The 21,394-nt window shown below is 39.9% G+C and overlaps 1 protein-coding gene across 1 annotated transcript in view; it reads right to left on the bottom strand.

Annotated features, from left to right (window-relative positions):
- The window catches only part of tmx3b (thioredoxin related transmembrane protein 3b), a 38,138-nt gene that overhangs the window by 2,316 nt on the left and 14,428 nt on the right, over window positions 1–21,394 (bottom strand). Inside the window, exons 10-15 of the mRNA XM_087846252.1 lie at window positions 18,203–18,301; window positions 14,413–14,470; window positions 14,156–14,209; window positions 10,134–10,190; window positions 5,922–6,051; window positions 4,597–4,665 (exon numbers count right to left, since the gene is read on the bottom strand). Of these exons, the coding sequence (XP_087702378.1) occupies window positions 4,597–4,665; window positions 5,922–6,051; window positions 10,134–10,190; window positions 14,156–14,209; window positions 14,413–14,470; window positions 18,203–18,301 (467 nt within the window). The remainder of the gene's footprint in view (window positions 1–4,596; window positions 4,666–5,921; window positions 6,052–10,133; window positions 10,191–14,155; window positions 14,210–14,412; window positions 14,471–18,202; window positions 18,302–21,394) is intronic.

Below are 21,394 nucleotides of genomic sequence, written 5' to 3'. Positions count from 1 at the left end.
AACACCATTAAGTAAGTAAGTAAAGTAAGTAAACTTTATTTATTAATAAATAAATAAATACAATGTAAAAGATCAAATGTAAATAATGTAAAAATATAAAATATGTAGATCAACAAAAGGCTTGTTTGAACAGAAGAGTTTTTAACTGTTTTTTAACTGCAAATAAAAGATTGATGAATATCTACGAGGGAAGAAAGTTCACAAAATAACTTTTTGCAATAGTGGCATCCTCTTATTGTACCACACTCAAACTCTGTTAGCGCATTAGGATTACTCTTCTTCCACAAATGTTTGTAAAAGCAGACAGCATGGCCAAGAGCTCGATTTTATACCCCTGTGGCAACAGGTCGAAAAGCAACTGGATTCAGTGATTTAGAGGCGTGGCCCAATACTTGTATCCATACAGTGTACCTTAAACTTGCATTGTTTCTAACAGCTAGGAGGGGCAACTCTGGTTTCAAAAGGTCTCACAGAACAGAAGTCCATGAGGAAGTGGTCACTGTTTGTCATTCGATTTAAATATTTGAGTGAGAATTATTTCCAGAAAGGTTTCTAATTACTCGATCGCTATTTCCAGTGTTGTTTAATATATTGTGAAGTTAATATGGAAAATTAAATTATGCTGAAGTGTCTTGAATCTGCCCCAGATGGCGATAGCTGAGGTTGCAAATAGAGTCCTGGCCCTATAGAAGTCTATATAAAAAAAAATCCGTCTTGATGTCTGTGAACACTTTCAGTCACCCATTTGTGGTCATGCTGAATAAAAACTAATTTTTTGTAAATTTTGGTTCAAATCTACACGCTCATTGGCGAACGACAATTAATGGTCTCATCCATCACAGTGCTCTTGATCTATCTGTATGTCTGTCTGTCAGTCAAAACATTAATGTGCAAACAATAATATTATCTAAGAAATCTGATTTTTTCTTCCTTCACTAACTGATCATCGTTCACAGGAATAATTTTGTTTTCCTTCCTATGGGGAAAAAAAATCTGAAATCCAGCTAGCTTCTCAGCTAGATCCACGCATAACACAGACAAGAAAATGGAGAGTAAAAATGAAAATGAATACATCTGTACACAGTAATCTGAGGTCATTCGCAGAAATAACCAGCTACCGTACTAGCAAATGGTAATAAAAGGAAAGTAAAAGGGATGTCAAGTGAGTATGAGGACTGCTTAAGACAAAACAATCTGCTAACAAGCGGTAAATGTCAGGCTAAATCAATATCCAGCAAAATGTCAATTCGGTCCGATTGTCTGTCTACCACGACTAACAGCTAGTAGGAGTGATGGTTAGTTTAGGAGCTCGGGGCAAAATATAATGAAACTGCCGCATGTACTTTGACATGTGCACACATTATCAGAGCCTACAAGGGAGGAAATATGATAAATAAGACCCTAAAGCTCAGTTGTGGTCCAGCGGTCCCACGATGAGTCAGTGCTGCAGTTTCTTAAATTCACACACTGAGACTTGCTTACTTGTAACACAGCCTGTTCAGTCCAATCCCATAAAAGCATCACATTGCTCTCAACAACCAGTGTTTGTAGTAGTAAAGAGCCTGCCTTAAGCTGCGGAAAGTTAAGCAAATTCAAATCAGATCTGCAGATCAAAACACTTTTTTGCCAAATTTTTAACTTATACTATACTATTCTATTCTATCATTTACACTACATGTTGTGTAAGTTTTTAAAAAGCTGGTCATGAAACATTTCCATACACTCACGCAGGGTTTAATGTTTTAGTATTAATTCCACTTCTGTCCTGTAATTTTCAGATGCTTATAGTGTGTTAAACTATTTGTATCGCCTGCTGTGCCGCTTGTTTTGTTTTACACCAAATGACCATATTGGAGAGCGTTGGCCTTCAATCGAACATCCTTCATGTTTCTTTTACTTTCTCATTTTACAAACTCAACTAAGATGAATAAAGAAAAATCAAACACGATCACAGGCCCACCTTTATACACTAGTCTTTCTGAAGATACTGCCTGCACACACACTGCCCTGCTTATTACGGGCTCACCTCCCACCTCCCTCGGCTTTAGTGCGTGCGAGCACATTAAAGCCGAAATTATGCTTCCATGAATATGAATGTAAATCTCTGCAGACCTGCACAGAGCATGATGCTATAGGTAACTACAGGTCACAAGCTGGCTAATCTCGCTTATGAGACGAGGATGAAACGGAAATGAGCAAAAAGCTGCTGGAGGAACGTGGCACAAACCTCTGTGGAGGCTACATTTGTCGAGACTGTGCTTTCCATCTTAATTACAACCTTTTCATTTTAAATTAAACCAGCGTTAGTGACAAATTTGCACATTTATAACAACTACATTTATCCTTGAGGATCACTTAAGAGAAAAATCAAAGTAAACACGCAGAGCCAACAAGTTGCTCTCTGGTAATAATTAAGGCACCCCTCATTTCACATCCATGTTTTCCACTTTGATACAATTTATTTCTAATATTTCTTAAGCACTACAGTGTAATTAAATCAGTTTTTTTTTCTTTCAGGAGGCACATGTGAAGCACAATTTAGATGATCTTAATGTAGCAAACTGCATCAGAGAGAATCCACCTAAAAGGACACATTCGGTCCTAACTCCTGCCAGCCACTGAGCTGAGAAGAAGAGAAACACTCACGTTCCCTTCAGTCGTTGCCACAGGAAGAGGAATGGTAATTGCCGGTGCTCTGTGACGCTGGATGAGGGAAAGGATGGGCATGCTATGCTAACACAGCTGGCTATGACTCATTGGGCTTAATGCGCTTGCTTCTTCATGCTCCTGTCAGACATGAATTTAAATAGGCTCTCTAGGGGCAAGGTGATGGCTGTTGCCTATCTCCTCTATATTATATCATGTCACTGTAAGCAAAACTCGACTGGTGATACTTCCAGCTTGCTAAATTTAGGAAAGAGTCTCACATTTCATTTCTCTTACAGATGTAAGTCAGACCCTTGACACAAGATTTTTACTTTTAAGCAGCCAATAGAAGAAGTCAAATAAAGATCCTGCATAGTTGCTTTTTTAGCTCAAAGAAATACAGCTTTTGTTTTGCACTGAAACTGTTACCCATTGCTCATCTGGCTTACTTTATCACTGATTTCATTTAATAACCCGAGAGTCAAACCTGATCTGACGCACAAAGAATTAAACCTTCAATTAATATCTTGTTAAAAGACTCTCGTTTGAGCTTTAAGTCAAACCCTTTACTTCAAGCTAACATTAAAGCATGCAATTCTCATTTAGACATGCTCCACATGGCTTTAAGGACACTGTTATGGGCGGAGCAGAGTTTTAGTCATGGTTAAAGTTCAACCATGCTGAGATGTATTATTCACAGCTGTATTTACATTCCTATCACACCCTTGGTAAAATAAACACTAGTTCTCCCAAAAGAACCAACTACTTAGAGTAAAAGAAGGAGGAGAAGTTCAGCCGCCTGACCCTCTCCTCCCTCAACACTCCACCTCCATCTGCTCTGCTGTTTCCCCCCCCCCTCTCCCTACGGACTGTTTACTGCCTGCACTGCATATTCTCAGTTGTACATCCAATCTTGTCCTCTAAATGTTGTTTTTCCTCAAAGAGGAGAAGTGGAGTGCACAGGGGCATTTGTTTGACATTGTTGCAGAGCAGCTTGAACACAGAGCATTAACCCTAATTTAGCAAATGCAGTCAAGGTAAAGCATATTGTGAAACACAGCAAGAATATTATTCCATAATGGAGGCAATTTGATATTGTGCAGCACGATAATGCTGTGCTTTAATTGTAGAGGTGAAGCCTGGTATCCTTAAACATGAGAGCATCCTCTGAGTAGCATGTCGCATAGTAAAATTACCCTGAAGTAATATTAGCTTGAAAGCTAGATTGGATAATCATCTGCAATGCTCTTATTTGACAAACAGTAAGTGTTGTATGTAATGTGAGAACCCACAGAACATTGTTCCAACTGTATACAAGCCATTAGTTAATAGTTACAATTAGCTGGTGAACACAGAAAAACACACATTTCCCCATGAAGGTGGTGGAGACCAAAACAGAACCAAAGCAGGGCAAATATTGAACCTTTGGCCACTGTATGCTAAGTCAACTTTAATACAAATCTATGATACCGTCTGTCAAAATGGAGAAAATTTGTCAAAAAGTTGTTTAAATCTCAGAAATTTATTGTTATTTATTAAATAAACTGAATTACCATTGTTTATACCCAAATTTCAGCCGGTCCCTCTGAGAGGTCAGCATAATAATGAAGCATAACATTCAACCACTTAAATTAATTTTTAGGAATGCAACTATGCAACGAAATAATAATAATAATAATGATAATAATAATAATGATAATAATAATAATAATAATAATAATATAGTTTTGGAGCTTGATTCTTCATGAACGGGGCACAAAAAAGACATGATTGAATTTTAGTCATATTGTTTCTTCAGTCCTGAGGAACAGTTGATGCAGACATCCTGAATTATTTTACGCTCTTGGAAATGGTGGAAATCTTAGATGATGTTTTGTATTTCATTTCACTTTGAACTTGAGCTACATCCTGCTTAGGCAATATTCTCTGACTGAAATCTCACCAACTTACCATAATGGTGGACCTGGCATCAAAGGCAACACGTTTGATCCTCTGAATGATGCCGTCACCTCCATATGCCTGCAGGAAGACAGAGTTTAATGGACACAGATAAGCTACTACGTGTAGTCTATCCCAGTTCTATAGGACACGCGCAGGTTTTCATGCACTCTTCAGCTTGGCAACAACAATTTGATGCAGTTACCTGGAAACATTCCCTGAACCACAAAACAATCAATAAATCAATAAAAACTTCTCAAACAGCTACACATACTATACACAGACTGAAATATCCAGGTTTCAGTTCTCCAGTCATGTGCTTAGTACATTTCAGACATTTTAAATAATGTTTAATTAACCGCTTCCTTGCACAAAATTATCTAATGTGCCTGACTCTAGTTTGCTCACAGTGCAGCAGTTCTGCTCCATCTGAGCTCATTTATTGGCAAAAAGCACCGGGGCAGCCAATGAGTGATTTGTCCTGATGCTAATTCATCAGGATGGCCAATTAGTGAGCTCCAACTAAGCAGGACTTCTGGAAATGAGCTGAAGGTGGGCTATGAGACAATCTTTCGTGGTTTTTATACTTCCATTGAAAAAGCATTAAAGATTCACAAAACTTGATCATGCTTGGAGCAAAAAAGCTCCCTACACTCCACAAGAAAATCCTTGAAATCCACTTCTATTCTATGGTAACATTTTTTGTGGGGCAAAAACTTTATTTGGTGCATTTCTACATGAAGGACAAACGGGCCCTGAGACACCACATGGCTGACATTACGAGCCTGACGTGTAGAGGCTGAAACTGTCCGGGGCTTGGCTAAAACTGGACTGCAGAAACATGGTGGTTTCTGTTGCTGTTTATTTGGTGGGAGGGTGGTTTGTTTTGCCAGGCGAAAAATAGCCCAGACCATTCTAGGAAAAAAGGAAAAAGACCTTTGGGTGTTTGGCTTATGGTTTCATACATCTGGTGACTTTAGCGCAGAATAGAGAGAACGATGACATTTATTTTCCAGATTAGTGCGCACACTACAATATAAAGTCATGTAGTAATCTCAGTGTTTGGCTCAGAACATAGAATTATTGCAGATAATCTATTCAAAAGGGAATGCAATATGAAATCTAAACATGCAAAAGGAGATTGGAAAAATATCTCATCTGATAAAAAATATTTTTCTGAGGGGGGGGGACTTAAAATGCAAGGCAACATGCTTGATTAATGACGATTTGGTGTGATTACAACAGTACAACATAAGGCGAAGGGGAGAGAAGGCTACACCAGGCTGAATACATAAACAGAAAGCAGGAAAGGGGAGAGGAGAGGGAAGGATTTGGACCTGTGCAGAACCGTTCAGAACACTGCTGATGAATTGGACCAGCTGCTCCATGCTTTCGATCGGCTCACTGGGCAGGAAGTACTGCTCGTTGGATGTGTTGAGGATGATGACGGAGGGCACTGTCACCTCGCTGAAGAAAAAACAGGAAACACGGCTTTTAATTTTCTTAACCCCCGCACCTCAGACTGCCATTATCAAAGAGCATCATTAGATGGGAACAAATTGTAGTCTTAAAGAATAAATTGCAACACAGAGAATACAATAGTGAGATAAACAAACCCTTTGTACTGTGAGCAACCCAACTTTTCCCATGGGTTTTCTTTCAAACAGAGAATTTTTCTTTCCCAAGGAAAAAGGCGATGATGCAGTGTGGCCCATTTCAGAGTGGCATTTCTTCCATCTTTTATGCAAAGAGTGTGCAACTCAGGGGTTTTATGGGTCTGTGCCGGTCACAGTTAAAGAGACCTTTACAAACTAAAACTGACAAGTGAAGCCCAGGGAGTCCAGAGGAAGGCAGCTCTGCATCCACACAGAGACACGTACAAAACATATACTAACTACTCCAGTGATCTTACAGGCTTTGTTTTAACAGAAAACACAGAAACAGAGACACACAGTGTTTACTGCCAAGCCAACTCATTTCGACAAATCAGCAGAGGAATTACAAAACTCAGTGAGATAGGGAAAAAGGTCATACAAACAACCGATCCCTCTTCCACATGTCTCGCACAACACCAAAGCCTAGCTTAGATAAGGTATCCTAATGCTTAGATACACACATGCACACAGGCACACAAACAGTCCATCACGGCGCTGCCACCTTACATCCCCGCGGTGTTACTCAACCCAGCAACAAATTGCACACACACGCACGCATATCCATCACTGTCCCAATCCACCACCCAGCTGAGATCAGGAGTGCAAACATACACGCCCGTGCAGTAGAGTCATCAGTGCCTCACTACTCTGTCCAGCTGAGTTCTGCAATCTCTCTCACACACACACAACCACACACACATTATGAATGGGTATTTCCATCTGACATCCAGCCTACTCCAACAGATGGCACCCATTTAAAATAAATATGGATTAGACTAGGTGCCTCAGTTAGTGGGACTACTGGGGGTTCACCACCATAATTAAGGGTCATATATTCTACCATTTGCACACATTCTTCTTCTACTGCAAAAAATGGTTTCTATACAATTAGGGCCAGTGGTTTTGTTGTTTTTCTTTTATGTACCATCCTACAAGATCTGTACAAACTGCTAAAGGAATTAAAGTAATAGTGAGCTCATTTCTAGTCTAGCCAAAATTCACTATTCAAGTAATAACTCGGGATTTGGGGGAATTTGCATATTAGATAGAAAGTTAGAGGATAAGATACCATTGCATGTCTTTGGATTCACTATGGAGCTGGAGCTGAGGAACTATTGGTATTCATTAGAACTAGAAGCACAGACTACATGTAGGGATGGGTAGATATGCCCGGTGGGAGGTCTTGCAGCAAGCTATCAAATACGGTGCATTTCTCGGCTTTTAAAAAAAACGCTATGCGTCACCAGGTGTTTCATCAGATTCGAGGTGTTACCTCCTTTGCACAGTATCACCTTAAAGCACTTGTTGCAGGCTGCTGAGTTTGCATCTTTTGCTGTGAAGTATAGCCAGACTTTGACCGCTTCGCCTTGGGCAATTTTAATCTGTAGCTCTGCTCTAAAAGAGCATACGTACCTGGGCCCGCCTACAATCCTTGGAAAGGTAAAATGATTGGCTAGAATCCAAAGTGTATGACATCTCAAGAAAAAAAGCACCGAAATAAAGCACCGAAATGTGCGCTGCTTTTCGGTCTGGTTACTACCGTTTATGTCAGAACCGGTGCCATAATGGCACTGGATACCGGTACCCATCCCTAACTACATGAGAGTCCCATCTTGAAGACTTGAGCCAAGCTTTTTGTTCGTCAGTGTATTGGAGCCACCCTACAGGCAGTCTGCTAACAACCAAAGCAATCACAAGGAGGTTTTTGGTACCTCTTTACGACTGCCAGCAACTATTCGTCATTCCACCTTTCTCTGGAGGCTGGTCAGTGCTGGGGGGTGACTGACCAGTCTCGATGCCTGCCTGATTAAAGCTTTAGCAATCAATTAAACAATGACTTCTACCTCCAACAACCACTAACGAACACAGTTGTCTAATACTGATTTCTCAGAAGATGTTCTTTATATTCTGAACAGGGTTGTTGTTCATTAAAAATTCAACAAATGAATTTTAACAAACTAGTTATTAATTTACTGTGAAGACACCAAAGATTTCACAACTGTCTGCTCAGCTTTAGCATGTACTCGCCTACATGTGGTGCAGCTCAAGCTGCTCTGCTGGGCACAATATGATTACACAATTTCTAAATTATGCAATTTTCGGCATGTCTTATGCTTTCCCATTGACCTTTTGTGCACATTGGACAACATATATATTAATACATTTTTGAAATATTGACTTTAATGCACTGATGTTTGTTGGTGTTAAAAAATGAAAATAGAAGTCAACAAATTGTGCACAAATTATGTGCAGTTTACACATTTGAGGGCTTTATGTTATTTTATTTAGTTTTTTTTTTTTTAAACAGGACTCATTAGCAACAGTTCATCAGTTCATTTTTCTCAAAGTTTCCTTTTCGCTTTGTTACCAGAAGCATTTTCTGAGCATTAATTATTGTAAGAAGGCCTAATTACTAATCCCAACTGTAAACTATGATAATCATTATCACAGTATGTCCAGAATATACATTTAGGATGTGTGCCAACATAAAATCTGGATAAATAGCAATTTAAAGTTATCAGAAAATTATGTTTGCTGACATCAGGAGGTCGTTCATTCGGATGTCCAACTGGAGAAATGCCTTTTGTAATCATTCCCATTCCGATTACAAGTCCTCCCTCGATATTGCCAGTTTTCAGTCAGCTCACATCTTTTCACGTTTTTCACAGCCTACAATGCATCCCATATAAGGGGTTAGAGATAATCCTACATTTAAACAGAAACAAAGACAACCTCAGACTTTGAGTGGTTCTCATCTGGTATGTGTGTATTCCTGAGTGTGTTTGTGTGCCCCTGGTGAAAGCAGAAGCAGCCTTACGCCAGACAGACTGCTGCCAGAACACAGTAATCGCTGTGATGACAGAAAGAGGAATAAAAAGCCATCAGATTTATTTCCATGGCCCTCCTAAGGGAAAGGATTAGTGGACATTGACAGGCCAGGATTTTATTCCTCAAAGGAGGGCAATTAATCCTGCGCTACAGCAGCTAAATTCAGTCCCCTAAAACCCAGGGAAAATACATATTGTATGTGCTCATACAAAATTAGGAAGGCTAATCACCTCTTTTATCCTTAAATATAAACACCGCCTATTTTCAACTGTGCACCAGAAGCCTGCTGGTTCAATGTAGTTATATTTCAAGCCATAACTTCTACTGTACTCAGTGACACACTGACTAAATTACACAGGACTTGGGACACCATGTCTGCTATAATCTTGCTCATACAAACAATAACATGCTCAAATTAAAATAACATCCTGCCGCGGTCGTTTTACGCATGCAGATTCTCACACAAAATTATACAGACAAACATAATTAGATGCTGTACGTTAGTAGACACAAAACAGACATGCCGACTGCGACGGCCATGCTGGTCGTAGTGGGGTTCTGCCTAATTAAAAGGAAGGGATGTCAGTTTCAAGGCCTCCCTAAGCATGACACCCTAACAGCCAGCCTCAGCCTGGGCACAAAGCTGCTGCAGCAAAGGGTCTAACTGCATCATTAGCGTTGCTCTTTGGCAAGCTATTGGAAAAATACCCGACCGCTATAGATTTAATCCACGCACAGCCCGCTATCCCTAAACTCCTCACATATTCATCTCAATAGGCTGCCCTTTCACAACCAGATTTACATGAGCTTGTGGATCTCTGTGCTTTTCCTGGGTGTATGCTGGATGTTGAGGGGGGAAAGGGGGGTTTAAAGTTTCCAAGAGCACTAAAAAAGAAATGACAGTCTGTGTAATTGACTTCTCCACAAGAGAGCATCTTTAATGGCAGAGGCTGGCATTACAAGTCAGTGCAGACCTGGATAAGTAGCTGACAGAAGGTAACATGAGGCTGAGAACGAGGAGGATGACACGAGAAGAGAGAGGGGGGCTGAATGTGAGACACTTACCCCATAATGAGGCTGTTAATGTAGTCATTCCCGTCCATGTGGCCAAACTGGAAGTCTCTGGAGGTGCAAGAGAAATCAGTGGCATGAGAAAGCGAAACATTGCATCCAAAAAAAGCTGAGTGAAATGAACTCTTTTTCCTGTCTCGGTGGACTGCATGACACTAGCACAAACTGGGACACAAACTTCAACGCACAATAGTACACAGCTATGAAAACTTGGTGAATGAAATTACATGTTCTTGCTATTGGAAACTGGAGAACGCGTTAACAGAGGGGGGGGGGGAATATCCCCAAAGCTCCATTCTGTGCCATCTCCTGTTTCTCCTCATCTTTCTAGCACAGAAAAGACTCAGGTGATTTATCTAAACGATAAGGTAGGAGGAGGAATTCAATTTGTATCTCATTGTGCTGCACAATGTCTGAGCAAAGTGTATTGTGGGCAGACTAGGAAAGGGGGTTGCACAAGTCCAGGAAAACTAGGAACTTTCTCTGAATGACTGATTGTGGAGGCCTCTAGATATATATTATATTCATTCTGAATCACAGCAACATCTAGGGCATTGGTCCCCTGGGTGCTAAACAATACCGCTTGTGCTTGACATGATTATGAAGAAACTGAACTGTATAATATAGCCACTGGATGCGATATAAAAATCAGTCTGGGTTACTGATAATCTTGCTGACAATAGTGGGCCTGACTGGGAATAAAGCTCATCAAAAAGTCAGCTTATAACTTCAATGCTATAAGACACAGATCAGACACTGTTGGAAATGATCCAGATCTCAAAGACTGGCAAAACAACCACTGAGATACGAGACTGAGGCACAGAAAATAGGAGGCGTAAATTAAATTCCATTCCAGTTTTACTTTGCTATTATTAGTACTTTTCAGATCCGATAAATTAAACATTTACAAGTCTCTTCACCATGTATGTATATCTTTCCACTGACTCTCCTGGCTGGAGGAATCATGGAGCAGACTGGCCAAAATAGTGAGTAACGTACCGAGAACCTTGTATATGTGAGAGTAGAACAAACTGAAGGTAAGTGTGTCCAAACTGTTTGCGTTTTTATAAAATATTCCCTTTGTGGCAAGGTTTTCTAATAAACTTTTTTTTAAAATCCTGGTTGTCTATACTGACTTTATCTGCAGTTCTCACTGAGTATTTTTAAAAGTCAGAGCACAACCAAAAAAAAGCCAAAAAGAGCCAAATCCCAGAGGGTGTTTTTATGCTAGATAATGAGTAATCATAAAATAATCTTGTGGCCCCGTCATCTCATGGCACTTCTTAGAAATGTTTTAAAAACAAAATGTTTCTGTGGGCTGAAATTAAAAGATGGGACAAGCAGTCAGGGTTAAAAAACAAAAAAACAAAACAAACAACAGTGAATTCATTCTGGATCAGAAGCTCCACCCACCTTCAAAATGTTCTGGTTGTTTGAGCAGCCAATCAGAAGACAGCTGGCTTTAAAGGAAAGGGGGAAGGGAGCTCAAACAGCTTGTTGCAGAGGGTGGATGAACTGAGGTGCTGCACCAACACCCAGTGCAAGGTCAACAAGGATTATTTTCAACTGTCACCATGAAGCGTATGTGCAAGTTCAAGAAGGAAGATCGGTAGTCACTCAGCCGCCTGCTTTCCCGGGTACTCGGCTGCTAGTCTATTCCTTTACATCACTTCCACTTTCTCACGCTGTCAAACTTAATGCTGACATCATCGAGGCTGTCCAATCATCTTTTTGCCTGCATTCTGCGCACTTTAAATCTCTGTGCTTTTATGTCTTTCTGCCTTTTGTACAACCCACCTCCTCCCCATCTCCACCTTACCCTACACCATCTTCATCTTCACCACTACCAGCTTCTAGACTTCAAGGGGTCCTTCATTCCTATCATAGTCTAATTGCCAAACAGTCTGACTCAATTCTGTATCTCAATAAAATCATGTTCATTTCTTCCAACTGATTCCTACTTATTGAACAGAATAGTTCGCCTAACAAGCACAAGACCCCATTTCGACTGAGAAAAGAGAAACAAATCCCTTGGAGGTTGTGTCAGGAAGGACATCCCGCATAAAAATGTGCCAAATCAAACATGCAGTGCTGCCCGCTGTGGCGACCCCTTAAGAATAAGGGAGCAGCTGAAAGAAGCCACACAAATCAACTCTAGTAGAATGAAATAATAAAAATACAGGCTGCAAATGAGCATAACAGGGTCATAACAGGGTCACTTTTAATACATTCTATTGTGATTATACTAAATGTGTATGAGTAAATGTGTTCATCTGTCATTACATTCTCAGTTCAGATGAGTGTTTAAGAGGTAGGATGAACTGCTGTTTACTATGGTCTTTATTTTTAATTCATAATACTTGCATTAATTTTGCCTATTTACACCAACTATTCATAAGTACTAACCTGGATGTGTTTCTGCTCTCCTAGTGAATTAAAGAGCAATGCTTTCTTCCGTTTTAGTTTCTTCTGCAGCTAAATTCTGCTCTGCGCTTTCTAGTAAATAACTTGTGCTACGTCGCTGTGGTTTGTGACAGTTTTGAAAAAGAGCTCGATCAAAAAAGGGAGAGTGAATAAGATTAGCAGAGTCATCGGCCATGGACCAAAAACAATGAGCTAAAAAAAAATTTAAAAAAAAAAAGTCAAAAGAGTGACATTTCAGAGTTGGTCATTTTCACATTATTTTTAACAGCAGGGTTTCCTGAAATGTTACAAAAGTTTCCTTTAAAAAAAAAAGAAAAAAAAAAAAGGAGCGCACAGAGTTGTTTTTGGATAAAAGTCTCCAGTTGAGGCAGACTTTGTGACATTGCTTGTCATCTTGTCATGAGTGCTGTAAAATATAAAGGCATACACAATGACTGGTGTAGAGTGACAACCCAGCCTACACGCCCATCAAAGTGACAAAAATCAAACACAAACGTGGGCACGAGTCCTCCACTGCCCCACACCAACATTTCTGGAAATGCTATAAACTGAAGGTGAGCTAATACTACATCAAACGGCATCAACTCATTCAAATGTCAGTCACCCCCTATGCTCTGTTGACTCTGTATGCTGGCTCCACCCACTAACAGGGGCAACACTCGGCAGCTTGTAATTACAAGTACCGTTTAGGTGTATCTGAACGCCGCAGGCAGCTCTGATCTCAGTAGGGATCTCAGACTCTGAAGCCTTCAAAAACAGCGCTGAGTAGTGTGGCACACAGTAGTATAACAGATGATAGGGATCTGTGTAATTCAATCAGTCTTAATGGGCATGCCTGCAGAGTGAGAAGCACTTTTATCATTACGGGTTGAGACACACCTCTTCATTCAAAAGCAGAAATGTATCTGATGAAGCAACGCGGTCAATGACAGGACACAGCGAGGAACTAAAGCACTGCATCATTATGCAAATGTTTTTTTTTTTATTAATCTTTTGTGGTAATCCACCTGGTGACTGACTCCCTGCTGACAGTGATCAGAAATGAGGATCACATAAAGAACAGCAACCTTTGAGCTCATTTTACCTGAAGCCACTTCAGCAAAAGCCCCCGTTTGCTTCCACCTGGGTGCTGTAGGGGGAAGGATGACCTGCCGACTATAGCGCACTTGAGCAAAAATAACAATAGTGGCAGTGTGAAATTATGCATTCAAGTGTTTTTTTTTATCCTTTCATTTGCCTTGTTACGCTGGCTCCTCTCCTGTAAAAGAACAGGTCGAGCAGCGCAGCGCGTAACATAAATACCCCATCTCTAGTTGTTATCGCACAATTGGAGCCAGAGAAAACAGAAAATTATGCATTAATACAAGCCGAGTTGTGTTTCTGAGTGACAGCTGAAAAGAACACCTATATTTGGAATCTGACATTTTGCATAATTACGTTCTTACTGAACCTCAACAAAAACAGACGTGCCCTGACAAAGATATAACTTGCTTGTGAGTAGACAGGCAGCGTTCCCCAGCGAGCGCACCATCCTAGAATAAATGTATAAATTGGATCTCCGTCTTTGACCTCATCATTTACCCGTGCCTTACCTGTTAAAGTGTTCCCGGTATTCCTTTGCCACCCTCTGCATCAAGGTCTTTAATCTAAAAGCAAATTAGAAGACAGAGAAATACCACACGAGTTGGAGTCTAACCTTTTTTTAGCTGTTGGCTGCAATTTGTGGGCAGATGCAAACAATAATGGTCTTATCTGTATTTGAAAGCCATGCACTTAAGCTCAATTATTGTGGTGAGAGTGGGAGTAATTTATAAGAGTCATGCTTTTTAATTTCAGTGTTCTTTTGTACCTGCCACTCTCCTCTGTGGGGTCCTTCTCATCGATGATTGCAATTGCCACCAGTTTGCCTGAGGTGGCAGACAAGGATTACAAATCACAGTCAGACACACAAAAAGGACGGTGAAAAGACAATGGTGAGAGGGTAAGAGGTTCTGGAGGAGATCTATCACCTCTCAATAGGGGAAGAAGAAAGGAAGGGACACGGCGAGCACTTTGCTCATTCATCACTCAAACATTAAGCTAGCTTAGGCTTTCTGCTCGGCTGAATAGGAAACAAGTGGTCACTTTGTGGTGGGAGAGCTATTTCAGTGCCATTCAAAACCCAAACCCACAACAAATAGATCTGCTTAAAAAGCACAACAAAAAACTGTTACACAACTTTAAAGGTTTGTTACTCGGCCTGATATGCTTTGATGCTACACATCCCTTGCTGCTTGGGTGAGAGTGCCAGCCTGCCCCCTGGTGGTCACTCATGTTGATTAGATGCCAAGAATGAGGTTATATAAAGAAAGTGGCCAGCTTTGCATCAGGAGAAGGAATAATATTTAACATGTATATTCAGTGAAATTATACTGTATAAATAACTTTGATTGCGGATTTTCTGTAACTGCTGGTGAAAACAGAAAATCAGAAGGGAAAAAATGTTAATTAATGGTTCAGTTGGTGTTTTTATTCTTCGTGGGAATACAACCTGTGGAAATGTGTATAATTAACTCTGTGCTGTGTTTGAGCATGAGCATAGCAGCATCATTCATCTGTGTATTTCCAGGAAGATTAGATGGATTCTGCACAACTCAAGTTGGAAAAGGACAAATTAAGTTTTACAATAAAATTGCACTACCATGCGAGTATTATTTAGACATTTATAGAGTATTTTTAACAATGTAGCCAATTTAATAATAATTTACTATGGCAAATAAAGCCACTCAAGTGCAGCAGTGTTCAAACCTCTTTGTTTTTCAATCCTCTACATGTGGCAATTTCACTAGTTACATATGCTGATAAGCATCATAGGCTTCTTATTTTCTATGAAGGTGACAACAAGGTGTAGTAAGTGCAATTATAAAAGTGAGTGCATTCAAGTGATTAATGAGGGATTTCTTCACATATATATTAAGTCTGCAGATTTAAAAGGAAAACAGTTGATAAATTGACTTTTTGTTCAGAAGCCTTGCGGCTCTTTCCAGAGGATCGGATGTCAAACATCAGATTATCCGAAAGGGTCTGTGGGGTTAATTAAAGAGCTAAAATGACTAATTCTATGTGAAAGGTGGGTTTTTCACAACCTGGCAACTTAAAAAAGCTGACATTGTGACCTACTCATAATTGATCCAGAATGCATTAAACAGATCTAATATTAATAAACTTATTAGTGAAAACTTACAACCGGCGCACCCATCGAACATTATATTTACCGTGTTTGCACTGTGTCGTTATTTATTCAACCGCTTTTTGAAACCACTGATGTTTCTCAGCCTGCTACCCTCTGGCATCAAAGCCCCTCGTTCTGTGAATTTAGTTGTAATTTTTGACCCACAGATGAAATGAAGCTGTATTTTCTACAGCTTCGACATCCAATACCTCCAAGCTCTGTGATCATAGGGTTGTTATTATATCTTTTAAACAATCTCCAAGCAAAAAGATCAAAGCATAGAAAAGATATTTTTCATGGCTTACATGTAGACAGCATTTCTGAATCCCTTACTGCTCATTCACCTCATGTAAGGCTCAAGTCCTTTAAATTCCAAGATTTAAATTAAATTCCAGAATTCACAAGTTCTAAAATGTCCTATTACATTTCTATCAGGTTTCTATTCATGTTTGACCTGCAGAAGTTGTTTATTCACTAGTTCACTGCTTCAATCCAATAACGTGTGAAGCAAGTTGGATTCTAATGGGTTAAATTAGAAGATTTGCAAATTAACCGCACTATGAAAGCGCTTGCTTACTATTTATCTATCCCCAAAGAAAAACCTTCAATGTTTCTTTACACCGCAAAGAAATCCAAACTGCTGCCTTTTAATTTCAAAATCCATTTGTTGTATGTCTTTTTGCTTTCAGTATGCTACCAATATAGGTCTCATGTGCTCTAAATCTTAGCCCATAAATTACAGTTTCAAACTTTTCAATGGTTTGGTCACACTGGGACTGTCGCGGGTACCAAGTTCTGTGTCAGTGTGACTTACGATGTGTTGGAGCAGGGATTTTACAGCATGAAATGTCACTCCTACAACTCCGCTGAGCCCAAGAGCGTGAAATCTGATGCTTTGTTGAAAAGGCTTCAAAGACAAGGCTGGCAAATTCACAGATACACATCAAACTTAACAATGTAGCCTTTAATCAGTCACAGTGTTTATCCAATTAAGATGCTATGGAGACCGTGTTATATGCAGAACTATTAAAACTAACTGGAAAGTCTACTATATGGATGGGCCAGAAACTAAAACTGCACACAGTAACACATTTAAGCAACATTCAACTGTTGAGCATCACTGATCTCAGCAACATCAGCATAAAGGAGGAAAACACTGTATCTAATATTAGAAAGCACAGCTTTCTCTGCACAGACCATCAATTTACTGCCGTTTAAGAGGCAGTTTGTATTTCACTCTTGAGCTTAAATTTCCTTTTAGAGGAGAAGTGTATGTACATTTAAACAAGCAGAACATGGGCTATATCTGGAGGGAAGGGATACCTTAGCCCTGAATATTTTTACTGGATTTTTTTAAAAACAGCAGCTCTATGTTGTTTGATTCTTAAATATAAAGTTGTTAAGTGGAAGACATGTTTAGAGACGCTAAAATATTAAGGGCTTTTACAATGTAATAAAACGAGGCAGGCAGTCTGAGCAAAGCCATGTATAAAGTGCTGATGCAGTTCAAATGATATAAGCTGGTATTCAATCTGTAATCACTTTGGTTCCACAGTCATAAAGATTAAAAAGGACACACACATAAAAAAACACATTAAAAGTCCCACATCTTACGCTCACAATTAACAAAATAGAGCCCTTTAAAAAACAGCCATTCTGCAGAAAATTGATCTGTATCTATTCTGATAATAAAGCAAAGACATAAAATGTCCCAGTGCTGGGTTTTTAAAAGTGATCATTGGCTGCATGTCTTGTTTTCCATGAAATGAAACTGAATGTTTTGAGGTTTTCTGTTCATTCTTCTATTTCTCAGTGAAATTTCACACAGCAATTAATCTACTAACCAAAAAAACAAATGAAACTGGACCCAGAAAGTCACAATTCCATATATTTTGAAGCAGGATATTACAGTACTGTGCAAAAGGCTTGAGCCACCTATCATTTTTGTAAACTTTGCTTCTAAGGAGCCAGACTTTCTCCAAACCAGTTTTAAAGTCCTCTCATGCAATAGTTCTTCAGCTTTTCTGAAACTCTTTCAGTTTCTTTTTTTGACACTTGGTGTTTTTTTCTCATGTACAGTCCAGTTCTTGTACCTGACCATTATTCAGAGGAATGATTTTGTTTGTTAAGCTCAAAGCCCTAACATATAAATAATTCAGGCATAAAAAGGGCACCTAACTCAAGGGTCTACATATGACAGTTAACTTGGCAGGGAATTTTAACTGTATTTTCATTATCTTCACAGGTTTCAATAGATCACTGCATCTATTTCTCATTTTCTTAGCAAAATCTAAAGAAATTAGGGGTGGCTCAAGCCTTTTGGACAGTATTCTATTATAAACCCCAACTAGGAAAGTGAAAACAATGTGCAAAGGAAAATGAAATTCGGGAATAAATACGTTATATATTGAAAAAGAGCATACGCCACCTGTTTCCCCCAGCTCATACAACGTAAAGCCATCAATCTGAAGGTATCCTTGGAAGCGCTCCTTGTTCACCCACAATGATAAGCTACTGTCCTCGTACTCTGCAACACAGACAGGTAAAATCTTTCAGAAACAGAAGCACAGAGCTCATCAACATTCAGCCCACAGACTGCCTATAATAAAAAGGGAAAGCAGAAGAGTGTATTGATGGCTGGAATGTAAGAAGATCAGCGTTTGCCACCTGTATGCATTCTTGGGGAACAAAGAGCAAGACAGAAGCTGAGCAGTCATAGACATAGGTCAGATAAACAATGACCAGAAACTGTTTTGACAGCCAGCTGCCTCTGGCTTAACAGTCAGGCAGGGTATTCAAGATCTGAAGCAGCACAATGATCTATGACTCAGAGCGAACAGATTGGCAATCGATGGAGATGTAAACAATCAAACGCAACAGATGGCCAAGTCATAAATCAAATAACAGTTTGTTTAGCCTTGACTGTTCACAGTCACATTTCCAGATTAATTACTATTTATCAAATATGGCTGTCAAGAACATTAAGAGAAAAATACTGTAATTTTCATTCACAATTGATGCCTTTTCCCCCCAAAATGCTGGCTAACCTGACCTAATTTTCACAGCTAAGGAAAGAAAAACATCACATTTGGTTTGTAAATGATTCTGCAATCATACATTTATTTTTAACACATCTGGAGCAAATGTATAATTCAACAGATGCAACAAGAGAAGACAAAAAAATCCTATCAAGTGCACCATATAAATAAAAAAAATAAACAAAGACAGAAAAAAAAAAAAATTACTTCCTGAATGCGAGCCACATGTTGTTGCTCCTCTAACATCTGGAGGCAACACGCAAACAGGAAGCAGAGACTGTCCCTGGAGGGTATAAATAGGGTGTAACGAAGCTGCTTAAACAACACCGTTTTCTCCAGCTGAGAGGCTACAGGACGCTCATAATTGATGTCAAATGTAGCCGGGACCTTATTATGACACGTTAATAAGTTACTGTGACCTTTCGCTACCATCATAGTAATTACAAGAACACTGATGACTTTTAACATGATTCTCATCCTGCAGGGCTCCAAGTAAGCTGGAAGCATAATACTAAACATGACAAGCTAAAACCTGGAACACACTTTTAAACCCCCCCAAGGTCGTAGCTTACAGTAGTATTAGAAACTATTCCTCAGTGATTATACTGTGCAAAGTGAGCGGAGCCTCGCTGTTAAGACTGCTGAGTCAGTGGATAGGGCAGACATTCCAGAGAGTTCTTTCCACAGATGTTCTGGCTTTACAGACAGCATGCAGCTTCCCAACTTTTCCCCAGAAGCGAAAGAACGCTCGGAGGCCCCATACTGGGGTTGTACAGCCTGATCCACCTCTACACTGACTGAACCTGCTTCACCTTGAAACAAATTAGAGCTGCTTTCTTCCCGGGCGCCACCCTCACAATCTCCATACAGCCCTACAGGAGCCCTTCAGCCCAGAGTTCACACAGTGGGAGGCGAGAAAGAAAGATGAGGGGGAATATAAACAGACAGTGGGTGGAGTGAGGATGATCCAGTGTCAGAGTTTGGAGCAGAGGGAGGAGGCAGCTCTGACACATTTCAAGGATGAAGGTTAATGGCACAGAAGACCTCCAAGACAATGCAAAAAGTGTAGAAACAGAACCACAGGGGGAAACGCATAGAGAGGGGAGGAAGCTGCTTCATCAAAGATAACTCAGACAGCGTACAATCCAGGAGACTGACGTGTTGAAATGTGACACAAAGCTCGGTGTAATGATGAGAAAGCATGGGTAATTTGCTATTATAAAAAAGAATACATAAGGTTTAACAAAGAAGATGCTTTGGCTCGACTGCTAAAAGGAAATGCAGGTTCGTAGCTAGCAGGTTTGTAGCTAGCAGCTCATATTCATGTAAGGCAATGCTTGAGCAATCAAATCAAACAAAGCTATATCGGTTATAGTTAGTTATATTAATTATAGTGAAGAAGAAGCCACTGTTGGTGACAAATGCCACATAAATACAGAAATATAGAAAAGTGGACAAGAGCCATGTAGTAAGTAGACTTACTACTAAAGTAAATTCACTGAAGTAATTCACTGTATTCCCACTGTGCAACTGCAGAATGTGGAACCCCGACTTACAAATACCCCGATTAACGAAAAATTCAAGTTATGAAGGCACTTAACGGCAATATTTCTGCCCGTGTTACGGCAAAATGCCCGCGTAACGAAATCCGCTGGCTCTGATTGGCTGAGCCCAGAATGCCTACAATGCCCACAATGCCTTCCGAATCATGTGACAACCCCCTTGGCTTTTGTACCAGCTCTGCGCTGTTCCACTTAAACGCGTTGTTGCAGTTAGCAACAACAAGTTAGCCTATAGCCTATCGTTCACTCAAAAGGCGCGATGGGTGCTTCGACTTACGAAAATTTTTGACTTACGAAAGACCCTCGGGGACGAATTAATTTCGTAAGTCGGTTCCACTCTACATTATATACTTATAGCTCAGCAATAAATTAGTAATTAAACATCACACCAGCAGCTGGAACAATAATTTGATCATTTTGACCTAATAATTTGACAATAATTAAACATTTGACTTATGTTAATCATGTCTAAATACTTTTGTCCACTTTCCAAAACAATTATCCAAAATAAGATCGTAAAATCCACGGTCACAGTTTATATGCAGCATCTCTGCCTTTTTTGCACTTCATACCCCATCTCCCACCACCATTCCTCTGTGCAAACAAAGTAAAAACAACAACCAGTTATTAGGCTTTCCATCAATGACATTCACGCTGACCTTGCCAACACTGCAGATTGCAATAACCAGTGAAATGAAGGCTGACCGTGTGCGCTGTACCAAAATGTCATCATTGTGTTATCACCTGTTTAAGTGTGATCTTTTCCGTCATCACATTCACAAACTGTTAATCATCCTGTCATTTACATGATCCCAATAAACATATGCAAACACATTCGGCCTCACAGCTGGCAGCATTATGAATGTTTCCATACAAGGAGTGGAAAGGCCAAACCATTAACCACTGAGTCAGATTAACAGGAAGCCTTATGTGGAGCTCTGAGCATTAGGAGGACTCAAAGACCCAAAAACGTGTCTGAAGACTGTTGGCAAGTGAAACAGTTACAAATGCCGTACTGTG

This window comes from Neolamprologus brichardi, chromosome 9 (assembly GCF_056152115.1).
Source record: "Neolamprologus brichardi isolate AB-2024 chromosome 9, ASM5615211v1, whole genome shotgun sequence".
NCBI classification, from domain to species: Eukaryota; Metazoa; Chordata; class Actinopteri; order Cichliformes; family Cichlidae; genus Neolamprologus; species Neolamprologus brichardi.
This window is presented reverse-complemented; position numbering and strand designations above follow the sequence as displayed.